This window comes from Etheostoma cragini, chromosome 22, assembly GCF_013103735.1.
Source record: "Etheostoma cragini isolate CJK2018 chromosome 22, CSU_Ecrag_1.0, whole genome shotgun sequence".
NCBI lineage: Eukaryota > Metazoa > Chordata > Actinopteri > Perciformes > Percidae > Etheostoma > Etheostoma cragini.
Window position 1 is genome coordinate 352,169 of NC_048428.1, and position 20,038 is coordinate 372,206.

The 20,038-nt window shown below is 42.4% G+C and overlaps 2 protein-coding genes across 2 annotated transcripts in view; both read left to right on the top strand.

Annotated features, from left to right (window-relative positions):
- LOC117938237 (rho GTPase-activating protein 29-like) overlaps positions 1-7,682 on the top strand; it is a 40,258-nt gene extending 32,576 nt beyond the window's left edge. The window contains exons 11-17 of the mRNA XM_034862758.1: positions 260-423; positions 1,646-1,834; positions 2,534-2,671; positions 3,933-4,168; positions 5,010-5,310; positions 5,481-5,589; positions 5,745-7,682. Coding sequence (XP_034718649.1) covers positions 260-423; positions 1,646-1,834; positions 2,534-2,671; positions 3,933-4,168; positions 5,010-5,310; positions 5,481-5,589; positions 5,745-6,709 — 2,102 coding nt within the window. The 3' untranslated portion in view covers positions 6,710-7,682. The remainder of the gene's footprint in view (positions 1-259; positions 424-1,645; positions 1,835-2,533; positions 2,672-3,932; positions 4,169-5,009; positions 5,311-5,480; positions 5,590-5,744) is intronic.
- A 359-nt stretch (positions 7,683-8,041) lies between these two features.
- The window catches only part of LOC117937873 (retinal-specific phospholipid-transporting ATPase ABCA4-like), a 39,992-nt gene continuing 27,995 nt past the window's right edge, over positions 8,042-20,038 (top strand). Inside the window, exons 1-10 of the mRNA XM_034862119.1 lie at positions 8,042-8,159; positions 8,592-8,702; positions 9,318-9,411; positions 9,531-9,672; positions 9,836-9,975; positions 12,382-12,509; positions 13,079-13,276; positions 16,063-16,152; positions 17,148-17,382; positions 18,597-18,736. Of these exons, the coding sequence (XP_034718010.1) occupies positions 8,637-8,702; positions 9,318-9,411; positions 9,531-9,672; positions 9,836-9,975; positions 12,382-12,509; positions 13,079-13,276; positions 16,063-16,152; positions 17,148-17,382; positions 18,597-18,736 (1,233 nt within the window). The 5' untranslated portion in view covers positions 8,042-8,159; positions 8,592-8,636. The remainder of the gene's footprint in view (positions 8,160-8,591; positions 8,703-9,317; positions 9,412-9,530; positions 9,673-9,835; positions 9,976-12,381; positions 12,510-13,078; positions 13,277-16,062; positions 16,153-17,147; positions 17,383-18,596; positions 18,737-20,038) is intronic.

Below are 20,038 nucleotides of genomic sequence, written 5' to 3' on the forward strand. Positions count from 1 at the left end.
CCCCCCCCCCCCCCCCCCCCGCATTATTAACCCAGAAAACGCAGTTCTTTTGGGATTGTCAGTTGCATTTTATAGTGTACTACCTCGGCTATATTTTTTGTAGTTAATATGTGTAATAGGTTTTATTTTCTGCATGAAAATGACAATATTTCTCAGTGGGATTCAAATGTTTTCCTACTGTAGATACAAGTAGAAAAGAACATGGCTTCTAATGATGCTAACTGTCCTTATTTCGTCTTTCTGTCCCTCCACTCGGCAGGTTTAAGTGAGATGATAATTGAAACAGCCAGCTCCCCCGGCCCCTTTAGAAACACCCAGATGTCCAAGGCTGCTCAAACCCACAAGCTGAGGAAGCTAAGGGCGCCATCCAAGTGTCGGGAGTGCGACAGCCTGGTGGTGTTCCATGGAGCAGAGTGTGAAGAGGTAACCTTGGTTTCTTTTCTTCTAAATTTAGTTTTTAAACTAATGGAACAAAACGGCGACCAGGAGCCTCTATTTGGACCTTGGGTAAATGTAGTGAGGCTACAGCATTCAGAGTATTACAAGTTCCAGATGCACATTGCCAAAGTTTCTCAATGGCGTCTTTATCACAGTGAGCAAAAAATCTAAACAAAAGAGAAAGGCCACCTCTACCCTCTTCAAAACTTTCTGGATAAAGGGAAAAGTTGAAATTGGCCACAGGCTTGCCTCAGAGACCAAATCCTCCAACTGCTCTCAGTCGGGGGACTGGCAGTGGAAACTGCCGAACTTTTGTTCACCTTCCTACAAGTCGCCTCCATCCCCCTGTTTATTTAAGATCCAGTTTCTTTCCATATACATGAGATACATGGATGATAAACAAGAAAAAAACCAAAAGGTTACTGGGAACGTGTTGTTTTTATGGAGTTATGGAATGATGGTAGACACCTTGGCAGGACATAAGAACAGAACTCTGCAGTGTATTGGAATCGTTCCATGGCATTGGTTCAACAGTTTACCAGACATGAAGTTTTCCTTTCCGGCTTTTTGGTCTTCATTTTAAGCAGTATTTGTAGTGGTTTCTCTAGCTCTCTAGAAGACTCAGGTACGCGTATTTGGGGGGGGGGGGGGTTTAAAAGTTTTTAGTTTAAAAAAGAAGAAGCAATTTCCACACACACATTTTGTCTCTTTGTGGGTTTTTGTGTCTCTTGGGTTATTTTTGTTTTCTCTGGTGTTGTGTTGGGCCTCTGTGGTCATCTGGCGTCTCTTTGTAGTCGTTTTTTGTCCTTTTTGTGGTAGGTAAGCGTCTGTTTTTCACGTCACTTTGGACTGTTATTATCACCATATCAAGCTACAGCACATAATATATGAATAATACTCAAATCTTAAAGACAAAGTTGGGGGGGGAAAAGTCAACAGAGGATTTGAGATAAAGCCTTTAGGTTACATTTGGCTTAGCTGCTGCCCAAAACGGCTCGGGGCTGCACCTAAACCTTATGATGGGGGGAAACCCTGTTGTGTATAATTAACTTAAGCTTTACCCTGGTGTTAGCCTATTGTTTTTGCTACTGTAATCATCAAGATCGTTAGTTCCATCTCTTCTTTTTTTAATCTCTGCCTTTTCAGCAGTGTCTTTAAAAATGTTAAGTCACTTTAATACCTGAGATACCTTTCAACATGTTTGCAGTGTTCGTTAGCCTGCCATAAGAAGTGTCTGGAGACCCTGGCCATCCAGTGTGGTCATAAGAAGCTCCAGGGGAAGCTGCACCTCTTCGGCATTGACTTCACCCAGGCAGCCAAGAACAGTCGGGACGGCATCCCCTTCATCATACGCAAGTGCACATCCGAAATCGAGAACCGAGCGATCAACATTAAGGTACTTTCAGTTAAAGCTGGGCAATATATTGATACTATGTCAATATCGTGATATGAGACTAGATATGGTCTTAGATATTGGCTATTGTATACGTCATAAGTGTCTATTCCTAGTTTTAAAGGCTGAATTACAGTAAAGTGATGTCATTTTCTGAACTTACAGACTTTACCCACTTAGTCATTACATCTACATTACTGATGAAAAAGTAATATAAAATATTTTGTTAAAGCACCAATGGTCAACAGTACAATATTGTTGCGGTATTGATATTGAGTTATTTGGTCAAACATGTTGTGATATTTGATTTTTGACCCTACTTTCAGTCCAATATGAGCGATAAGAGTTCATGATAATAATGTCGCTGCTGTTAGGTCTTTGCTTGTTTAAACGTTTTCTACGTGGCTTTCCTAAAGATGATCCAATACCACAGGCCGGTTGTCAGTGATTATTCTAGTGTTTCAAAATGAATGTGTTTTATTATCTTTTCTGAGAAATAATGACATACTATAATACTAGACCTAAAATAATAAAGTTTAAGGAGCAGAGTGCATGCGTTTCCTCTAAATGCATCTACTGTATGATGCTTATGTTACTTTGATTACCATCCTGCAGTGTGATAACCCAGTTTTGCCATGGGGATCCTGAACATTGCATGTGATTGTCCCTGTGTTGAATGCATTTTGTTTTTGGGCCGCAAAGGGTATCTACCGTGTAAATGGTGCCAAGTCTCGGGTGGAGAAGCTTTGCCAGGCGTTTGAGAATGGGAAGGACTTGGTGGAGCTCTCCGAGCTTTATCCCCACGACATTAGCAACGTACTCAAACTCTACCTGAGACAGGTGAGCTGCTTTTTGAAAGCATTAGAATAGATTTATTGGTATACTGTATGTGTGCTTACACCAGCAAAGAGGGTTGTCTAAGTAAAAGTCTATATCCTTCCACTTCCGGGACTGTTCGTCGTTGCCAAAAATTCCACCGGATGTCCCTCTTTGCAGCCGGATGTCTCTTACCTTCTGCTTCCTTTGTGTTGGCGTTCCAACCTTTGCTGGATTTTTGAAGACTATGGTTACCTGGTCCTCAGATCTCTGCAGGGTAAATCCAGACATCTAGCTAGACTATCTGTCCAATCTGAGGACTATGGTTACCTGGTCCTCAGATCTCTGCAGGGTAAATCCAGACAGCTAGCTAGACTATCTGTCCAGTCAGAGTTTTCTGTTGACGACTAAAACTACTTCTGAACGTACACATATTCCACCAAAACTAGTTTCTTCCTGAGATTATTTAGCAGAGGCACCGTGGCTCCGTCCAGCACTTAGCCCCGCCCAAGACGATTGTGATTGGTTTAAATGCCAAACAACCAGAGCAGGTTTTTCTCCCCTCCCAGAATGCTGTGTAGACTAGCCAGACCCTTTTCCACAGCGCAGTAAAGGAAGGTCTGGCAAAGCGAGACAACCTTTTTTGTGTTTTTGATCAAATTATTATTTTTTATTTTTTTTTCATATTTAAAAATAAACTGTGACAAACCATTACAAACAATGCATTGAGTCGAAGAACGCGTCCCAGGGCCAAAAAAAAAGAACTAATAATTAAACAGAGGAAAGACGGGGGGGAGAAAAAACAACACATGCAGAAACAGACACACAAAACACACACATAAACACACACGGACACACAGACACAAGGGACCCAACCCCTGCACAGCTTAGAGGTCCAGGCTGTAGCCTCACAGAGTCAGCGATGTGTCCAGAGGGTGTCCCGGGGCGCCATTGATCCGCGCCGTGGAATCTAAATAAGAGAGGGTCTGCGTGCGGATAGATAGGTTGCGTGGTGGTTTCTGAAGTGAGACTACCTTAATAAAGAACTGAGATGGTTAAAAGTGTGGTCCACTGAACAAAACCACTGCAGTGGTAATTATTTGTCTTTGTTTATTTTGGGGACATAACTCCAACCTCTCATCCCCCAATTGCTTATCTAATTTCTAATTCTGTCCCACTTGTCTATTTACTTTCATATTTACTTTCAGTTGTCTCTGTTTATAATCAACTTCCTTGTTTCATGTGTTTTTCTGCTTCTTTGTTCCCCTCATTCTTTCCTCTGCAGCTTCCAGAGCCACTCATCCTGTTCCGCTACTACAATGACTTCATCGGTTTGGCCAAGGAAAGCCAGAGTATCATTGTGGAGGAGCTGGAGGCGTTGCGACTCAGTCCCAACCCGGTGGCCCCGGCCCAGGTCAGCGTGGATCTCAACCGGGTCCTCTTCAAGATCAAGGACCTGCTGAGGCAGCTGCCACCAGCTCATTACAAGACCCTCCAGTTTCTCATAGAGCATCTGCACCGGTACGTAGATAACCCAAACACATTCCTGCTGAGGGCATTAGTTTACAATATGGATGTGAATCTTCTTCTTAGAAATCTCAGTACGATGGCTTTAAATAGGTCCGGATCAGTGGGGGAAGAAGTATTCATATCCTTGAGTAAAAGTACTAATACCACACTGTAAAAATAGTAAAAGTCCTGCATTGAAAATGTTACTTGAGTTAAAGCATGTAAGTATCATCAGGAAAATGTATATAAAGTATGAAAAGTAGAAGTGCTCAGTGCCAAAAAAAATCTTTTTATTTAAAAAACTGGAAAGTGTCTAATGGTCTAATCATCCAGCTGGACCTGTAGGCCGTTGTATTGGTGGGTAGTTTAGTTTATAATAAAACAACAGATTTTATAAAGTACATGTGTGCAAAAATCTCAATTTGTAAAATAACAAGTAACTGAAGCTCATTAATGTAGCTTATTTAGTTTTTAGTTTCTAAATATATATACAAGAAACAAATAGGACCGTAAAGGTGTGGGCTGAAGCCTGAGCTTATTACACCTCCCTTTTTACAAGAAATCATATTCTTTCATACGAAATATGAAAGTTACAGAAACCAAGTATACACTATATAACCCAGTACAAGAACTCCAATACACTGTACATTCTGGTTTTCACACTTCTGTTTTTATATTTGTTAATCAGTGGAGTAGAAGTAGAAAGTGGCATGAAAAGACAAAAGTACAAATACCTCAGATTAGTGCTTAAGTATAGTACTTGAGTAAATGTACTCAGTTACATTCCCCAACTGGTTAGATTTTAAAAAAGATTTAATTTTTTATATGTATAAATAATCCATCCTCTGTCCAGGGTGACGGAGCAATCGGAGGAGAACAAGATGACAGCCAGCAACCTGGGGATCATCTTCGGCCCGACGCTGATCAAACCCAGGCAGGCGGACGCTGAAGTTTCCCTTTCCTCTCTGGTGGATTACCCGTATCAGGCTCTCATCGTGGAGCTCCTGATCAGACACTACCAGATGATCTTTGACACCCCCCTCAGCCCCCTGAGCCGCACCTCGCCTACAGAGATGGATGCCCAGACCCGCCTCGGCCACCACGAGAAGGAGCAGCTGAGCCGACACTCCAAGTCGCTGGGAGACATTAAGGAGGTGATTAGTTTTTATTCTAAAAATGAGATTGTTGATATGATGGTACGGCACATCGCAAGATTTATTATCAATGTCATACAAAGCACATTCATCCATTGGTGTTTTTAACATGAAACGGTAGATTGACGCTTAGTTTTTTGTTCTTATTTGTTTCTGTCTTACTATTCCAGCAGAGCTCTAAGGTGTATAAGAGGCATTCCTCCATCATTCCTTCTTCCCACTTATTGGCTGAGGTTCATGAGACTGCGCCAAGCCTCGATGGAAGGGACTTTGAACCTGGTTCGTATTGTTACAGAGCTAATTGTTCAACAGAACGCATTACAAAATTACTCCGAAAGCTCATTTTCTTTGTGGCTGCTGGACATTCTTATTAAAAGATTATAAGTGTTTCTGAAGTACATATCATTTACTCTTGTTTATCTCTCTCATTTAAGTTAATGAAATGGATTTTGAGGCCTTGAATGGGGATTTGTCATCAAGCGTCCATGAAGTCTCTAAACCTGACAGAGGCCTCTGTCGGTCTCAGCATGTCGCCGTTGCCAGAGTCCAGCTTCGACCCCCTCGCAACAAACTCTCCTCCCGGCCGGCGAGCATGCCCGCTGAGAGGATACTCGGCCGAGGCCGGGTAGACGAGAATAACACGCGGAACAGCACTGAACAAGATGACAAGAAAGCAGGTGGTTGGGACCAGTCCATTGAAGAGGCGGATGAAACCGAGAACCCAAAGTTGCGAGCGGGCACACATTACCGGAGTACATTTATTGACACCCAGACGTTACGCAGAACTTGGGACAAGCAGTACAAGCATGACGCTGCTACCAGAACTGTCAGAATAGTGGCCAGTTTGCCCACAGACACTACAGCAGCGGATGCCAGCAACCAATCAGTTTCGGTGCCCGTGTCCTCGTCATCTTTCACCTTTGAAACTACCGGGAGCACCTTCTTCCCTAACAAACCTTACAGTGTTGCAGTGCGTTCCAACAGGACATTAAGAAGGGAGGACAATTTAACAAAGTACTGTCCTGTCACAACAGCTTTCAGGGCTCCCAGAACTCTGCAGCCTCCCCCAGGGACCTTCTACAAGCCCCCGTCAGGGAGCAAAGCTAAAGAGCCGCAGCACTGTGCGTTAGCTAACAGCGCAGAAGAAGAAGATGAGGAGGAAGAGGGGGAGGAAGAGGAGGAGGAGGAGGAGGAGGAGGAGGAGGAGTTGGGCATAGAGATAGAGGTGTCTGTTGATGAGCCTCCTGAGGAAGACGATGAGGCCGAGCAGGCGGCCATGTCTCAGTCTCCCAGCTCCAGCCCTGAGGCCCTGGGCCCTGGCCTGGCCAAACCCGTGTACCAGAGACTAAGGCCCAGACGCCTCCAGGAGGTAGAACACAGAGAGGCTCATTTTGTGTGATCATCTGAGAGATCTCAGAGATCTAAAAGAAACTGTGAACAACGTGTGCCGTATTCTATTAGACAAAAGAATAAGAAGCCTCTGCATCAACTGTGCAAAGACAATTTCCAGATGTATTATGAATGTGGGCACAGTGTGGACGATGAAATGGAAAAAGGACCTTTAGTCCTCAAAAGACAAACGTGATGCACTTAAACTGCTGTATATTTTTTCAACGTGATTCACCAATATTTCATTTACCAATCACTTGCTCTGTACACTCTGGCACCTGGTCAGAATATTTATATTTTTTTAAACTGTGCAATTACACTTCGATTTGAATATTTTGTACCAAGTTCTTCCAGGCTCACTATGTATGTTTATATACCAAAAATCTCTGTTGAATCGTTAGAATGGTGCATGTAGCCACAACACTGAAAATAAGTTTGGTGCACTTATTAGTACTCGTGTTTCTACTTACTGTAAGTCAGAGTGTTTTACTGTTACATTTATGATTAATCATTTTTCTAATAACCTGTGTATAAAGCAATATAATAGCCTTTTGTTACATGCTGTACCGGGTATCTGCATTGACATGTGGTAATGTTATGAAGCACCAGTTGCAAAGGGTATACATCCACTCGTTTTTATACTGTTGAACTTGTATGGTGTCAACTTACACTGAACTGAAAAGCTTTGAGAAATGCCACTGGATTGCAGAATGGCATTATCTTTCTCATTTCCATATAACATTTCCATTTCTTAATAACCAAAGCTGTTTTTCCTTTTACAATTGAATTAGTTTTATCACTAACCTAAACCTTACAAGTTCTTAAGTTCTGTAAGTAAAAGGAAGTGCAACATTATTTAAATGGTCTCTGTTTTTCATGGTAACGTACAAGGTTGACAGAATATTGAATAGTTCAGTGCAAAGAAGCCGGTACATGAAAACAAACACCCTTTTGTAACTTATTAAAATATATCTGACAACTTCCGTGATGATTCCATTATGTTTTTTTTTTCTTCAGAACTTTTGAAAAAAGAAATTGCAGCAACTTTATTGAACAAAGAAGAATTATTCCTGTGATTTCTAGTTGTATTAATAAAATATGCAATCTTATTGTTAAGCAAGGAAAGCTGTAACACACTAAGCGTATTGACATCACCAAGCGTGGTGACCCTGTGAATGTATAAAGATGTTGATATTTTTAGTTGTAATTGAATGTAGCCTATTTCTTGTTTACCAGTTGTAGGATTACACAGAGTAACATAGGCCAGGTGGTGAGGTCATATAGGCCTCTACTGACGGCTGGGAGCATTGGCATTGAGAAAGGAGATTAAATCAATCTGCTTAACTATTCACAAGCTCTGGATTCTCGCTGTGTTAGCAAACCCAGGGAGACTCGGTAGAATACGGGCTGGTATGCTTCGTGGATCGGGTACCACTCTACAGTGCAAGCGTTCTTCTGAGGTAAGTGATCTGTCGTTCTGGACTACAGCCGGGCTTTGGAGTTTAGTCAGTGTGTAAGGAGATATGTGCTAGCCATAAAAAAATCCACAATATTTGTGACTGACTGAGATTAAAGTTAATTTTGTTACACAGGGAATGTGCGATATTCTGTTGTTTTTGAACATTAAACATGATTAGTACTAAGAAAATGTTTGGGGACTGTGGAAAGGTCTCAACTTGTTATGCTGACCATGTGAAGTGTCTTAAGCTCATTAACCTCATTACAGAGCTATTGCTAGCCTTCACATGGAGTACTCACACACTTCTACAGTTAGACACAGGAGTTCATTCACACACTATCCAAATTATCTTTTGAAGTCATAAATGTGTTTTTGTAAAACACGAGGTAGCTTTGTTTAGCTCATAGTACTGTTGTGGACTGGTTTAATGCAGGTTTGTTGGCTGGTGCCAGCCCCTGTGGGGTGAAACAAAGGCGCCATGGGGGCAGGAAGACAGGTCAAACTCCTGCTGTGGAAGAACTGGACCATCCGCAGGAGACAGAGGGTAATATCCTGTCGTCCGTTAATTACACACCACTGTCATCCCTGTAGAAGTTGCAGTTAGCTGAAATGCCTTCACGCGTCATTCTTTGCAGATGATACCACCTCATTTACTGAAAAGGCTCTTTGGGGTCTTTTTTGTGTGGGTCTAGAACATGCTAATGTGATTAAATGCAATTTGTGTATAATGCAAAAGTACTATAATGTAGAAAAAAAGTCTTAGATTTTAAAGTAAACTAATAGAATCTCTCTAGCAATGTTGCCACATTGAATGAAGTCATAGATCAGTTTCCATGAAAATATCTTACAAACGAACAGAATAGTCTGGTAAGATTCATCAAGAAAATGTCAGAAGATTTTGAAAGCATAGTCTTTATTGCAGCTACTCAACTGGGAGTTTATCAAATCCTTTTTGGCTGTAACATGCAGATCAAATCTGAGATTCATTACTGATGGAGAACACATTCCTGGGGCATTATTGGCCTATTGCACCATATGTGCCCATCATCAAACTGTAGGCATACGTACTGTAGATGCATTGACCTCTAAATGACCCATCTGACGCACTCAAACAACATTTAGAAAACCAAGTTACAAAGTTTGTATTGTCACGACCCAGATGCGTTTCCTGATGGAGATCATGTGGCCTGTTCTGCTGTTCATGGGGCTAGTGTGGCTCAGACGAGTGAATCCACTTTACCGTCAACATGAATGTAAGCGAGCAAATTATCAAAGGTTTCAATCCGCTGTGACAGAAATATGTCTTTTTCCTAAATATTCATAAATGACTTGTGTTAACCACTGGAGACCCACAGTATCTTCTCTACCCCAGGCCACTTCCCAAACAAGGCCATGCCCTCCACAGGGGTCCTGCCATGGATCCAGGGGATCTTCTGTAATGCCAACAACCCTTGTTTTCAATACCCCACCCGTGGTGAATCTCCCGGCCTGGTGTCCAACTACAACAACTCCATGTAAGCATCACCCTGGGCTGGTAGAGGGAGGGCTTTTGAGTTCCTATGAAACATTTGATGTGAGATGAAAGGGCGCAGAATTATGCAATGGCGTCAAAGAGAATCTGTTGAAATGCCCCTGGACTACTTGTATAATCATACGTGAATGTGTCTCGCTGGTCAGACTGGCTCGGTTCTACACGGATGCCCAGGAGCTTCTTTTCAGTGACCCCGAGTTCCTGCAGCTTAATCGCCTCTGGAGGGAACTGAACGCTATGAGTACCTTCATGGACACCCTGCGCATGCATCCTGAGCAGGTCTCAGGTCAGTGCTCCACACTTCCAGCAACGTCTTTAGAGACAAACCCAACATCAGCCAAGGCTTTCTGGGTAGTGAGTGGCAGATTACGCCAGTCCTTCTGCTGGAGTTAGGGTTTACATTTGGAAGTTTCTATTAACCCTCCTGTTACCCTGCGGTCAAATTTGCCCCGTTTTAAGTTTCTACATCAGAAATTTGGGATTCTTTCATCCAAATTGTCCAAATATTACATTAATGGTTCCATAAAACACTTCTTGCAAGTGAAACGAAGGATCAGTTCACTACTTTATTGAATTTTGGGTGTTTTATTTCCCCCAAAATAAATTTGACAAATTTCAAAATGATATATTTTGATATATATAAAATATATGATATATTTTGTATAAATGAGGTTTCTTGAACAGGAATTTCAAAAAGAAAGTAGTGTAGTATATTGGTGTTAGTGATGTGTACAGTATACTGATGGTAGTGTTAGAAAACTGAAGAAAATGTTGAAAAGATTTGTCAACAGTTTCAGGTTTGACGTGGGAGGACAACACGGGGTTAATCTTATACAGCATGACTACATTTAGCAACGCTAGCAAGTGTCCCGCTCCTGGAAGAACATGCAAAGATTTTGGTTCTAGGTGCTTTACGTCTTTTCTCTTTCTATTTATTTTGCTGTAGTATTTTGATGGATATTCTAGAAATGCAAAGGGGTTTTGATTTGCTAATCGCATGGGAAATGAACAATACATTTTTCAAGTCATGAATTTGATAAACTTGGAACCCTCATCTGGGCAAAAACCACGTCAGCCTACAGGATTACAACCCATGGGTTTAGAAAAAGGCCCATGGCGGGAGATGCTTACTTTCACCACCAACGTGCTGTTTATTTGGTGTCCATCCGTCCTGCATCCATGCTTCCCTCCCAAGGACAGAGCAGAGAAGTTCTTATCCCGTCTCAAGGGACACGGTGCAAACAATCACGTCGACATACATGTGCTTACAGTCCATACAGCATGCTCGCTCGCAAATTAAATCAGAATCAGCTTTATGTACCAGGCACATACGAGGATTTTTTGTTTGGATCATCATTGCTCCCAAAGCTCACTCACCACAAAACATACAACATATACACAGTGATAAATACACACTCTAAACAGGAACAATACAGACAGGTCGAGGCAAGAGTGCAATGAAGAGTGCAGAGTATGCAGGAGTAAACTATGATAGTTATTATTTTAATTGGGGAGCATAGTGCAAAGGGGGCTGGAATAAATAGTATTATGTTATTATACTACAATATGAAAAGTATAGTAGTAGTAGTAACAGCTCTGGAATGGAGAATGAGAATGATGAATAAATGCTAAATAATTGTAACCCAGCAACACTGTAAAGAGGCGCTGGTTAGAGACAGTGTTGCACAGAATTGAACCTGACCACGCTCATATCTGTTTGTCAAATATTAAGCTACAGCCAGCAGCCGTTAGCTTAGCTTAGCATAAAGGCTCAAAGCGCAGAGAAGCAGAGAGAAGCAGCCAGCACCTCTAAAATGAACATGTCATAACTCGTCCATACACGGATCAAAGTGGAGATGACTTTGTGTCAGTGATCAGTGCGTCACAGATGTTCCCAGGTGTGTGTAACCTCAGTGGAAAAACCAGAAGCTACCTTCAACCCTCAGAGAGGGAATGGTTGTGTCATTTGTAAAAACCTTAGATAACCCTACATAGATAGATAGATAGATATAGATATAGATAGATAGATAGATAGATAGACACTTTATTAACCCCATAAAAAGAAATCACTCAGAGAAATGCAATGCCCACGATAAGGTGAGATACTATTGTAGACTGAGTGTAATGATGCCGAAGTGAGAAAGTGAACAGTGCAGTAGATCATGAGAAATATATTGACTATGACTATAAAATACAAACATAAAACCTTTCGATATGCTGTACATCCCATACTTTCTCAGGGCTTTTCAAATCAGTATGTCCTCATTTCCTCGCCCTTCGTTGTTTTTGTCGTGGTTTCCAGTGGGTGAAGGAGCTCACCATCCCAACGCGAGTCCATCTAGGGCTCAGCCCGGCTGCGGGCCACGCCAGCTCTCGGCTTGGCACAGCCAACCTTCTTCATGCACAGACAGGCCACAGTAATGAGACAGTGCAGAGACGGAATGTCTTCATCCCGTCTTCCTATCCTTGTAATGCAACCGATTTGTCACAACTTGCCCAAAACATGTGCAACGAAATATCCCGATTTCTTCTCCCTATTTAACATAGAGGGTTACAATAAAGTGGACTCCTGTGGATCACAGACAACTAGAGTCTGGGTAAATTCCAATTTTGGTGACTGTATGTGGTCTCCTGTTGTTCTGGCGTACATAATCATTCAAGTGGCACCACCTGTCTCTGTCTCTCGATGTAGGCCGAGGAGTAAAGGTGGAGGCTATCCTTAAGGACGACGAGACGGTGACATCATTCCTGCTGAGAGACGTTCCTCTGACACAGTCTGTGGTCTATCAGCTAGTCAATGCCCAAATCAGGCCTGAACAGGTACACACACACACGTGCACGCACACACACACACAGATGGGGTTGAATAGGGATCAGATGTGTCATTGCCTGGATCTTTCTTAACAGGATGTACAAATGAGTCATTGACACTGAATGAGCGTGGCAGACGGTATAATCAGTGTTCACATCTGTAGTGATGGAGGTTTCACAATCATTGCCACTTGTACATGTCATCCATTCATACACCTCCTAGTCTCTTCTCATTCTCAGGGGCTCCTATCCCAGCATGCATTGCTGGACAGCTCAACTTGTTCTCAAGCATCCTTATTACACAAATGGGCTTTTTGGAGTTTCCACTTAACAAAACATGATAATCTAAGAGCCAGCTGATGGAATAGATTCACAATATGCATTATGAGATATAAATGCAACAAGAGGTTATTATTCTTTGAGTTAAAGTGCTCTGTACATTTCCACTTTGTTTAACCCGTTTGGTTTGGAAGCCATTATGATGCAGTAAGCAGAATAGAAAATACACAAGATGCCTAAGATCTTCTTAGAACTCAGCCTAACCCAGACATCACATGTCCACTGACATGTCTCCCCAGTTTGCTTTTGGGGTCCCAGCCTTGCATTTGAAGGACATTGCCTGCAGCGCGACCCTGCTGGGCCGATTCCTCCTCTTCCCCAGCCGCAGAGGCCTCTCCGCTGTTCGCAGTGCTCTGTGCACGCTGACCCCACAACGGCTACAGCTCATTGAGGACAAATTCTACGCCAATGTCGACTTTTTCAAGCTCTTCAGGCTGGTAAGTGCTTTCTGGTATGTTAGCAATCCAATGTCCGTAGCCATTTCAAAAGCTATTGCACATAAAAAATACTTTCAATAGTCACCCTCAGTAGGTTGTGAACATGTGTCTTCATGCTTTGGACGCTGGGTTTCATGGAGCCCTGAGATTCATCCCAAACTTCAAATCTCTCACTCATCACTGTGTGCTGTATTCTCGGGTTTGGGGGGGGGGGGGGTTCTCCCTGTCCGTTCGGCGTTGGATGCACCAGCATCTTTTTATTTAGGGCCGTATTTGGACTTCTTCCTCCTTATCTGAACACCTCCGTCCTCCCAAGGTCTGCAGGGACACATCACCTGTGCTCTTCATTGTCCAGCCCCATCATGGAGTCAGCTTCAGATGAACTCCAGCTGAAGGAGTTGGTCTCACCTTATTCTTTTAAAGGCTTTTTAAAGGACCTTGCAGAAATGCAGTGTGTATGCCACTGTTTTTAAATGGATTTTGGACCCAGGTATATATAATGACATTGTTGTTTGAATATGAGTGAAAGTGTGTCTGTGTATTTTCCTGGAAGTGTCTCGGTGTCCTTGCCTGGACACTCTTGTAAAAGTTACTCTCAAGGAGTATTTTTGTCCTGGTTAAATAAAGGTTTGAATGAATGAACGTGCCAAGGCTCATTGCTAAAAGCTCCTGCCTATTATTTAACGGTTTTACCATTTTTACATCTAAAAAGACAATCAAAACTCCAATCTACCATAATTACAGTGGGACCCCATCGTTATCCATTATTTAGTTTATGAATAGGAAAGGTTATAATAGAGCTGTGGTTGGACGAGTCCCATTTGGGGAGGTGCCATGTTTGTTAGAGTATTTGCAGTTCTTCCATGGCTGTTCACAAAGGCCCAGCCAGCGGTGTGGCTGTAGGGCTCGGGTTGAGCTGGCGGAAGGACATCTAGTATTTGGAAGGCTATGACGTGTGCAAAATAGTTACCAAGCAGTGTCATGTTGAGAGTGAACTTTGAACACAGTGTGTGTCTGATTAATGCATTCGTCTTGTTGAAAAGCTCAGTTAGACTCTGTTTTTTAAGTGATGAAAACGGGCCGATGAACATACATCTCACCATCATTTTGCAAATTGAAAGAAACTTATTTAGGCTTTAATAGACTAATAATAGTGTAAAACAATGTTTTCATGGTCTAGATTTGAGTTTTAGAGTAGACATATTTGAATGATATTGTCATACAGCTCATGTTTAGTGCGTTCAGTGTATTATGTCATGGTTTCAGCCTATGTGTGACTTCACATCAGCAGTTTGTGCTTAAACAACAGCTGGACACACCTGGATCGAAGGTAACGAGCCCCCACAGGCCTGCCACACAGCGGTGAGGTCAGGAGCCAAACAGTCAACAGCTGGTCGGATGTTTTATGAGTATAACTCCCAGGATGGGACAAATGTTTCTCAGGGAAAGTAGGCAAGTCGGCTTTGTGTCTAAAGTACATGAAGTATTCAACAGTACAGCATTCTCAGTATAGTACAGCATTAATACTATAACAAATCCCAACCATTATCTGTGACTACAAATAATTGGATTATAGTATAAAATACAGCAAACAACTGGCCAGTTCAAACTAAAAGGAAGACTTAGTGGAAGAAATAGACGGGGAGACCTTGTGACCCTTTAGCAGGGTCATGTTTAGAGACTTAATCAGGAGTGTGATGTTCTCAACCAACATGCTTGGAATAGGTCCGGGAGGAGTGGAACAGCTGGGAGCATCAGCTGATCCCGAGGACATGGCCTCTGTGTAACTGGCTTAGTAAAGAGACACACCTCTCTTTAGTGTTCAAGGCACTTAGAGATCACATGGGTCACAATGAGACAGACACACAGCAACAATGGCTGAACTCGGCCTCATCTTCATTCAGGCACACTCACATGGGACTGGGCCAAGTGGGATTAGTCCGTCTCTGTCCGTCTCTGTCTGTCTCTGTTTGTCTCTGTCTGTCTCTGTCTTGTGCTAACCTGCTTTTTGCCATCGTTTCATTATTGTTTTTGAAGATAAATGTCCTCATTTAATCCACATGATTGAATTGGGTTTAGTGTATAAAGTGCAGATTGAGATGGACAATGACAAGTGGACAGCGGAGGTTTGGAAAAATAAGAATGGACTAGACTGTCTTGAAGATAGTGGTTTGATTGCCCTCAAAGATAAAGTGCTTTGCAGGACGTGCCATTGTTGTTGTCAAGCAAACTCTTGAGGAAGTTGGGAATCTCTGTCTGTGCTCACTGCTCACTGATAGGCTGAATCTATATTTGTAATAGCGGCGGACGTGGACCTGGCAGTTCTGTGTCTTGGCCTCGCGCTGCTTCCTGGAACCTTTAGCCTACTGTGTTGTGAGCTGGCTAGGAGATCTTTGGCCAATCCTCAAGAGAAAGTAGTGCCCAGCAGACATAAAGCATAAAACTTATTGACGATGACGGTAATTTCCAGGTGTTTCTCTCTTGTCCACGAATATAATGTCCATGTCACGGCATCCTTTAGAGCACAAAGACATGGTGCTTTATGGCACAAAATACAATTCATGTTCACTAGGAATTTGAATACTTTAAACTTGAAACCTTGCAGATTGCATACTGGACTTTATCAAGGCGGGTATCATCTTATCCTTCTCACTGATCAAAACAAACCGAGTGACGCCAGGAAGGGGGACGCTAGGAACGTCCTGTGTGTCAGGGTTTATGGGAAATGTGGTGTTAATTTTGAGAAAACTTTTCATAATAAAAAATGCTTTTGTGTTTCTCTCCAGCTTCCTCTTGTGCTCGACAACCACTCTGGAGGTGTTGAGATTCAGCTGTGGGTCCGGGTCGTCTCGGCCGTCTCAGACAGACTGCGAGAGGTGAGACCTGATCCAGTCTAGGCGAAGGTTCCCCGCCCTGCTATACTTAGCTGTCAGGAAACAGTTGCTTCCTCTCGCCTGGGTTGTTACGCAAACACAGAAAGTAGGGGGGGGGGTCATTTAGTGCGTATGTGGAAGGCTAAATCCAGAACCGATCCATCATGTCCACGGGACCATCCCAATGGAAAGAACACTGCTGCTGAACAGGTGGAAAGGGTTAACACTCGTGCTGTCTTCCTGTCACGATGAAAATCAGCCCTTTTGTTGATGCTTTCTGTCGAGGTTTTTAACTAGTTCTCACGGTTTTGTCCCTTTTTCAATACTTTTGACACTTTTTTTAGTGTTTGGCACTTTTTTGGCGTTACGTAACACTAACTTATTAACTGTAGTTCTACAGTTGTTTTTGGTCAATAAACCTCATTTAACCCTCATGTTGGGTTAGGGTCAAATCGACCCATTTCCTGTATCAGTGTTCTTTTTAATAACCCAAATTAACATGATTGATTCCACCCAACGCTCTTTGCCAAGTACAAATCTCTACTTTCATTAATTTTGAGGCGTCTTCTTAAATTTTATAGCATTGTAAAACAAATGGAAGTATTTTTGAAATAGTATTTAGTAAAAGTTGACATATTCCAGTCTGTGATTATCATCAACATCCATTCCTTTAATTTTAGTCTCAATAATTCCTAATTTCTGCTTTTCTAACTCAAACATTAGGTATAATTTCCTATAAATGAGGTTTATTGACCATAAATTCCAAAAATAACTGTAAAACTAAAGTTAATAAGTTAGTGTTACGTAGTTTCAAACATTCGAAAAAAGCGAAAAACACTTCCATTTGTTTTACAATGTTATAAAAAACAGGAAGAGAAACTGCATTATCAGGTAGTGCAGGTGTTGTGTCTCTAACATCACAACTGTTGTGTTGTGTTACATCTCAAGCCAACTCTTTTCTTATTAAATCTCTCTTCTCCTTTCCCATCTCTCCACAGCTGTACCAGAGGAATAGCTCCAGGGAGCTTCTCCAGCTCCTGACTCCTCTCTTCCAGAATGATCTGTCCTTCAGGCAGGTGATGGCCGCCGCCTCCAGCCTGGTGTGTGGCTACACTGAGGGCGCCTTCTCCCGAGTCACTTCCTTTAACTGGTACGAGGACAATAACTACAAAGCCTTCCTGGGCATCAGCAGCGGCAGGACACGGGGCCACCACACATACGACAACAGCACCAGTGAGTAGACCACATACTGGTATGACAGATATTAGAGCAGGCTGTTGGAGCTGTCTGTTGGACTTTAAAGGTCTCAGGACATGGTGCTCTTTGGAGGCTTTTATGTAGACCTTAGTGGTCTCTAATACTGTATCTGAAGTCTCTTTTATATAGACCTTAGTGGTCCCCTAATACTGTATCTGAAGTCTCTTTTATATAGACCTTAGTGGTCCCTAACACTTTATCTGAAGTCTCTTTTATATAGACCTTAGTGGTCTCTATTACTGTATCTGAAGTCTCTTTTATATAGACCTTAGTGGTCCCCTAATACTGTACCAGAATTCCAAATGAAAGCTCAGATGGGCCGATCTGGAATCTTGCTCCTTATGACCTCATAAGGGGCTAGATTCCAGATCGGCCCATCTGAGCTTTCATATTCTAAAAGGCAGAGCAGGATACCCAGGGCTTGATTTACACCTATCACCATTTCTAGCCACTGGGGGGCCATAGGCAGGCTGGGGGGACGCTTATTAATGTTTAAAATCTTGTAAAGGGAAATTTAGTGCCATGGGACCTTAGATTTTTTGTTTAAAATCAGTGCCTCTCCAGAGGTGCTGTAGTATGACGAACTCACTGGATTCTCCACTATAACTTTAACAACTCGGCCAAGGGGGATTTCAGTCCCACTTCTGATAGTTGGGAGGATATCTGAAAACCCTAACCTTTGAATGCAATTTAGTAGAAATTCAGGCCATATGGAAAAAAGCGAATGTTAAATTGATGTAGATCTTAATCTAGTAAAATCCCTGGGGCGACCTCTAGCCCCCCCAATAAGGTGTGCACCCCATGTAGGCTGAGTTCTTTGCAGCGGTCCAGGTAGGAATCGGACCTGCGCTCCTTTGCTGCGTGTCATCCCCCATCTCTCTCCCACTTTTTCTGTCACTGTGAAATGAAAAGGGAAAAAGCCCCCCCCCAAAAAAAACTAGTATAGTCACCATAAAGCCATTTCCTAATCCTGTTATGGCTTGTACATTATGGCCCTTTCGGGAAATGCGTCATTTACTGTAGGAGCAAACGTTTTCCTTCTATCAGGAATTCCTTCTTTCAAGATGGATGGCTGGAAAACTGTTTATTTTCCTTTTCACCAATCGTCACCCCCCCAGTGTGCTACATAGGGAATTTGGATGAGCATAGAAACAATGTAACCGTTTCCCATGTCTTGTTGTTCCTTGCAGCTCCTTTCTGCAATGATGTGATGAAAGAGCTGGAGTCCAACCCCGCCACCAGGATTGTGTGGAACTCCGTCAAGCCCATGGTGATGGGACGGATCCTCTACGCCCCCGACTCGCCTGCCGTCAGGCAGATCATACGCAACGTAAGCACTGTGTGGATGCTTCTATCCAAGGCATGGCGTAGGACCATGGTGTCCTACAACTCTTAACCCTGTTTACCCTCGTGCTGTCTTCCCGTCAAAATTGAAAAGCAACACTTTTGACGCCTTTTTCAAATTTTTTTTTCTTCACTTTTGTGACGTTTTTAACTCTATCTAACACTAACTTATTAACTTAAGTTTTAGTTATTTTTTGAATCTATGCTCAATAAACCTCTTTTATAGGAAATTATACCTAATGTTTGAGTTAGAAAAGCAGAAATTAGGAATTATTGAGACTAAAATTAAAGGAATGGATGTTGATGATAATCACAGACTGGAATATGTCAACTTTTACTAAATACTATTTCAAAAACACTTCAATTTGTTTTACAATGCTATACAATTGAATAAGACGCCTCAAAATTAATGAAAGTAGAGATTTGTACTTGGCAAAGAGCGTTGGGTGGAATCAATCATGTTATTTTGGGGAATTATAAAGAACATTGATATAGGACAACATGAGGACAACATGAGGACAACATGAGGACAACATGAGAACAACATGGGGCCAACATGAGGGTTAATACAAAATTCTAGCCAGTGAGATATTTTTTAGCATTCTTCAAGTACATTATTTTATTTTTATCTCTCTCTGTTGCTGATTCATGTAACACAATATTCTTGTATCAAGTTTCTGTTAGAAAAGACATTTAGCTAGATAGTGAGAGAAGTGGGTAGTTGGCAGTGTCATCGATCGAACAAAGAAAAAGGTTGCATCTACTAAGACAAAGATTTTCCCAACTGAGCAGCTCTTCGATGATTTCTGCACTGAATTCCCACTTGGTTGATCTTACACCTCTGTCACTCCGGGACATCCGTGCCTTGGAGCTTCTTTGGGGCGAGCAGACCTACTGCAGTGAACAGTCCCTATAAAGGGGATCAGCTTTCCTCATGTCATGTCCAGCCCTTTGTATCTAGATGTAGATACGTGTTGGTCAAAGCACTTCGGCGTGGGGGTGGGGTAGGGGGGTGGGGAGTCATGGATGGCTTGGTTGCAATGGAAAAACACGGGCCGATCGGCTGGGGTGATTACCACACTGTTGACTGGCACCATGGCTTTTTTCAGTGTTGTGTAAGCAGCAGTAAGAGTTTGCCCTTTAAGGCGTGTGATCACACACACACACACACACACACACACGCACACGCAAACACGCACACTTATGTTTCCTGTTTCCTGACCTTTAATGCCCTCTTTGGTTCCCTCTTCCCGTAGATTGGGATGTTAATTGCAACAAGTGATGATTA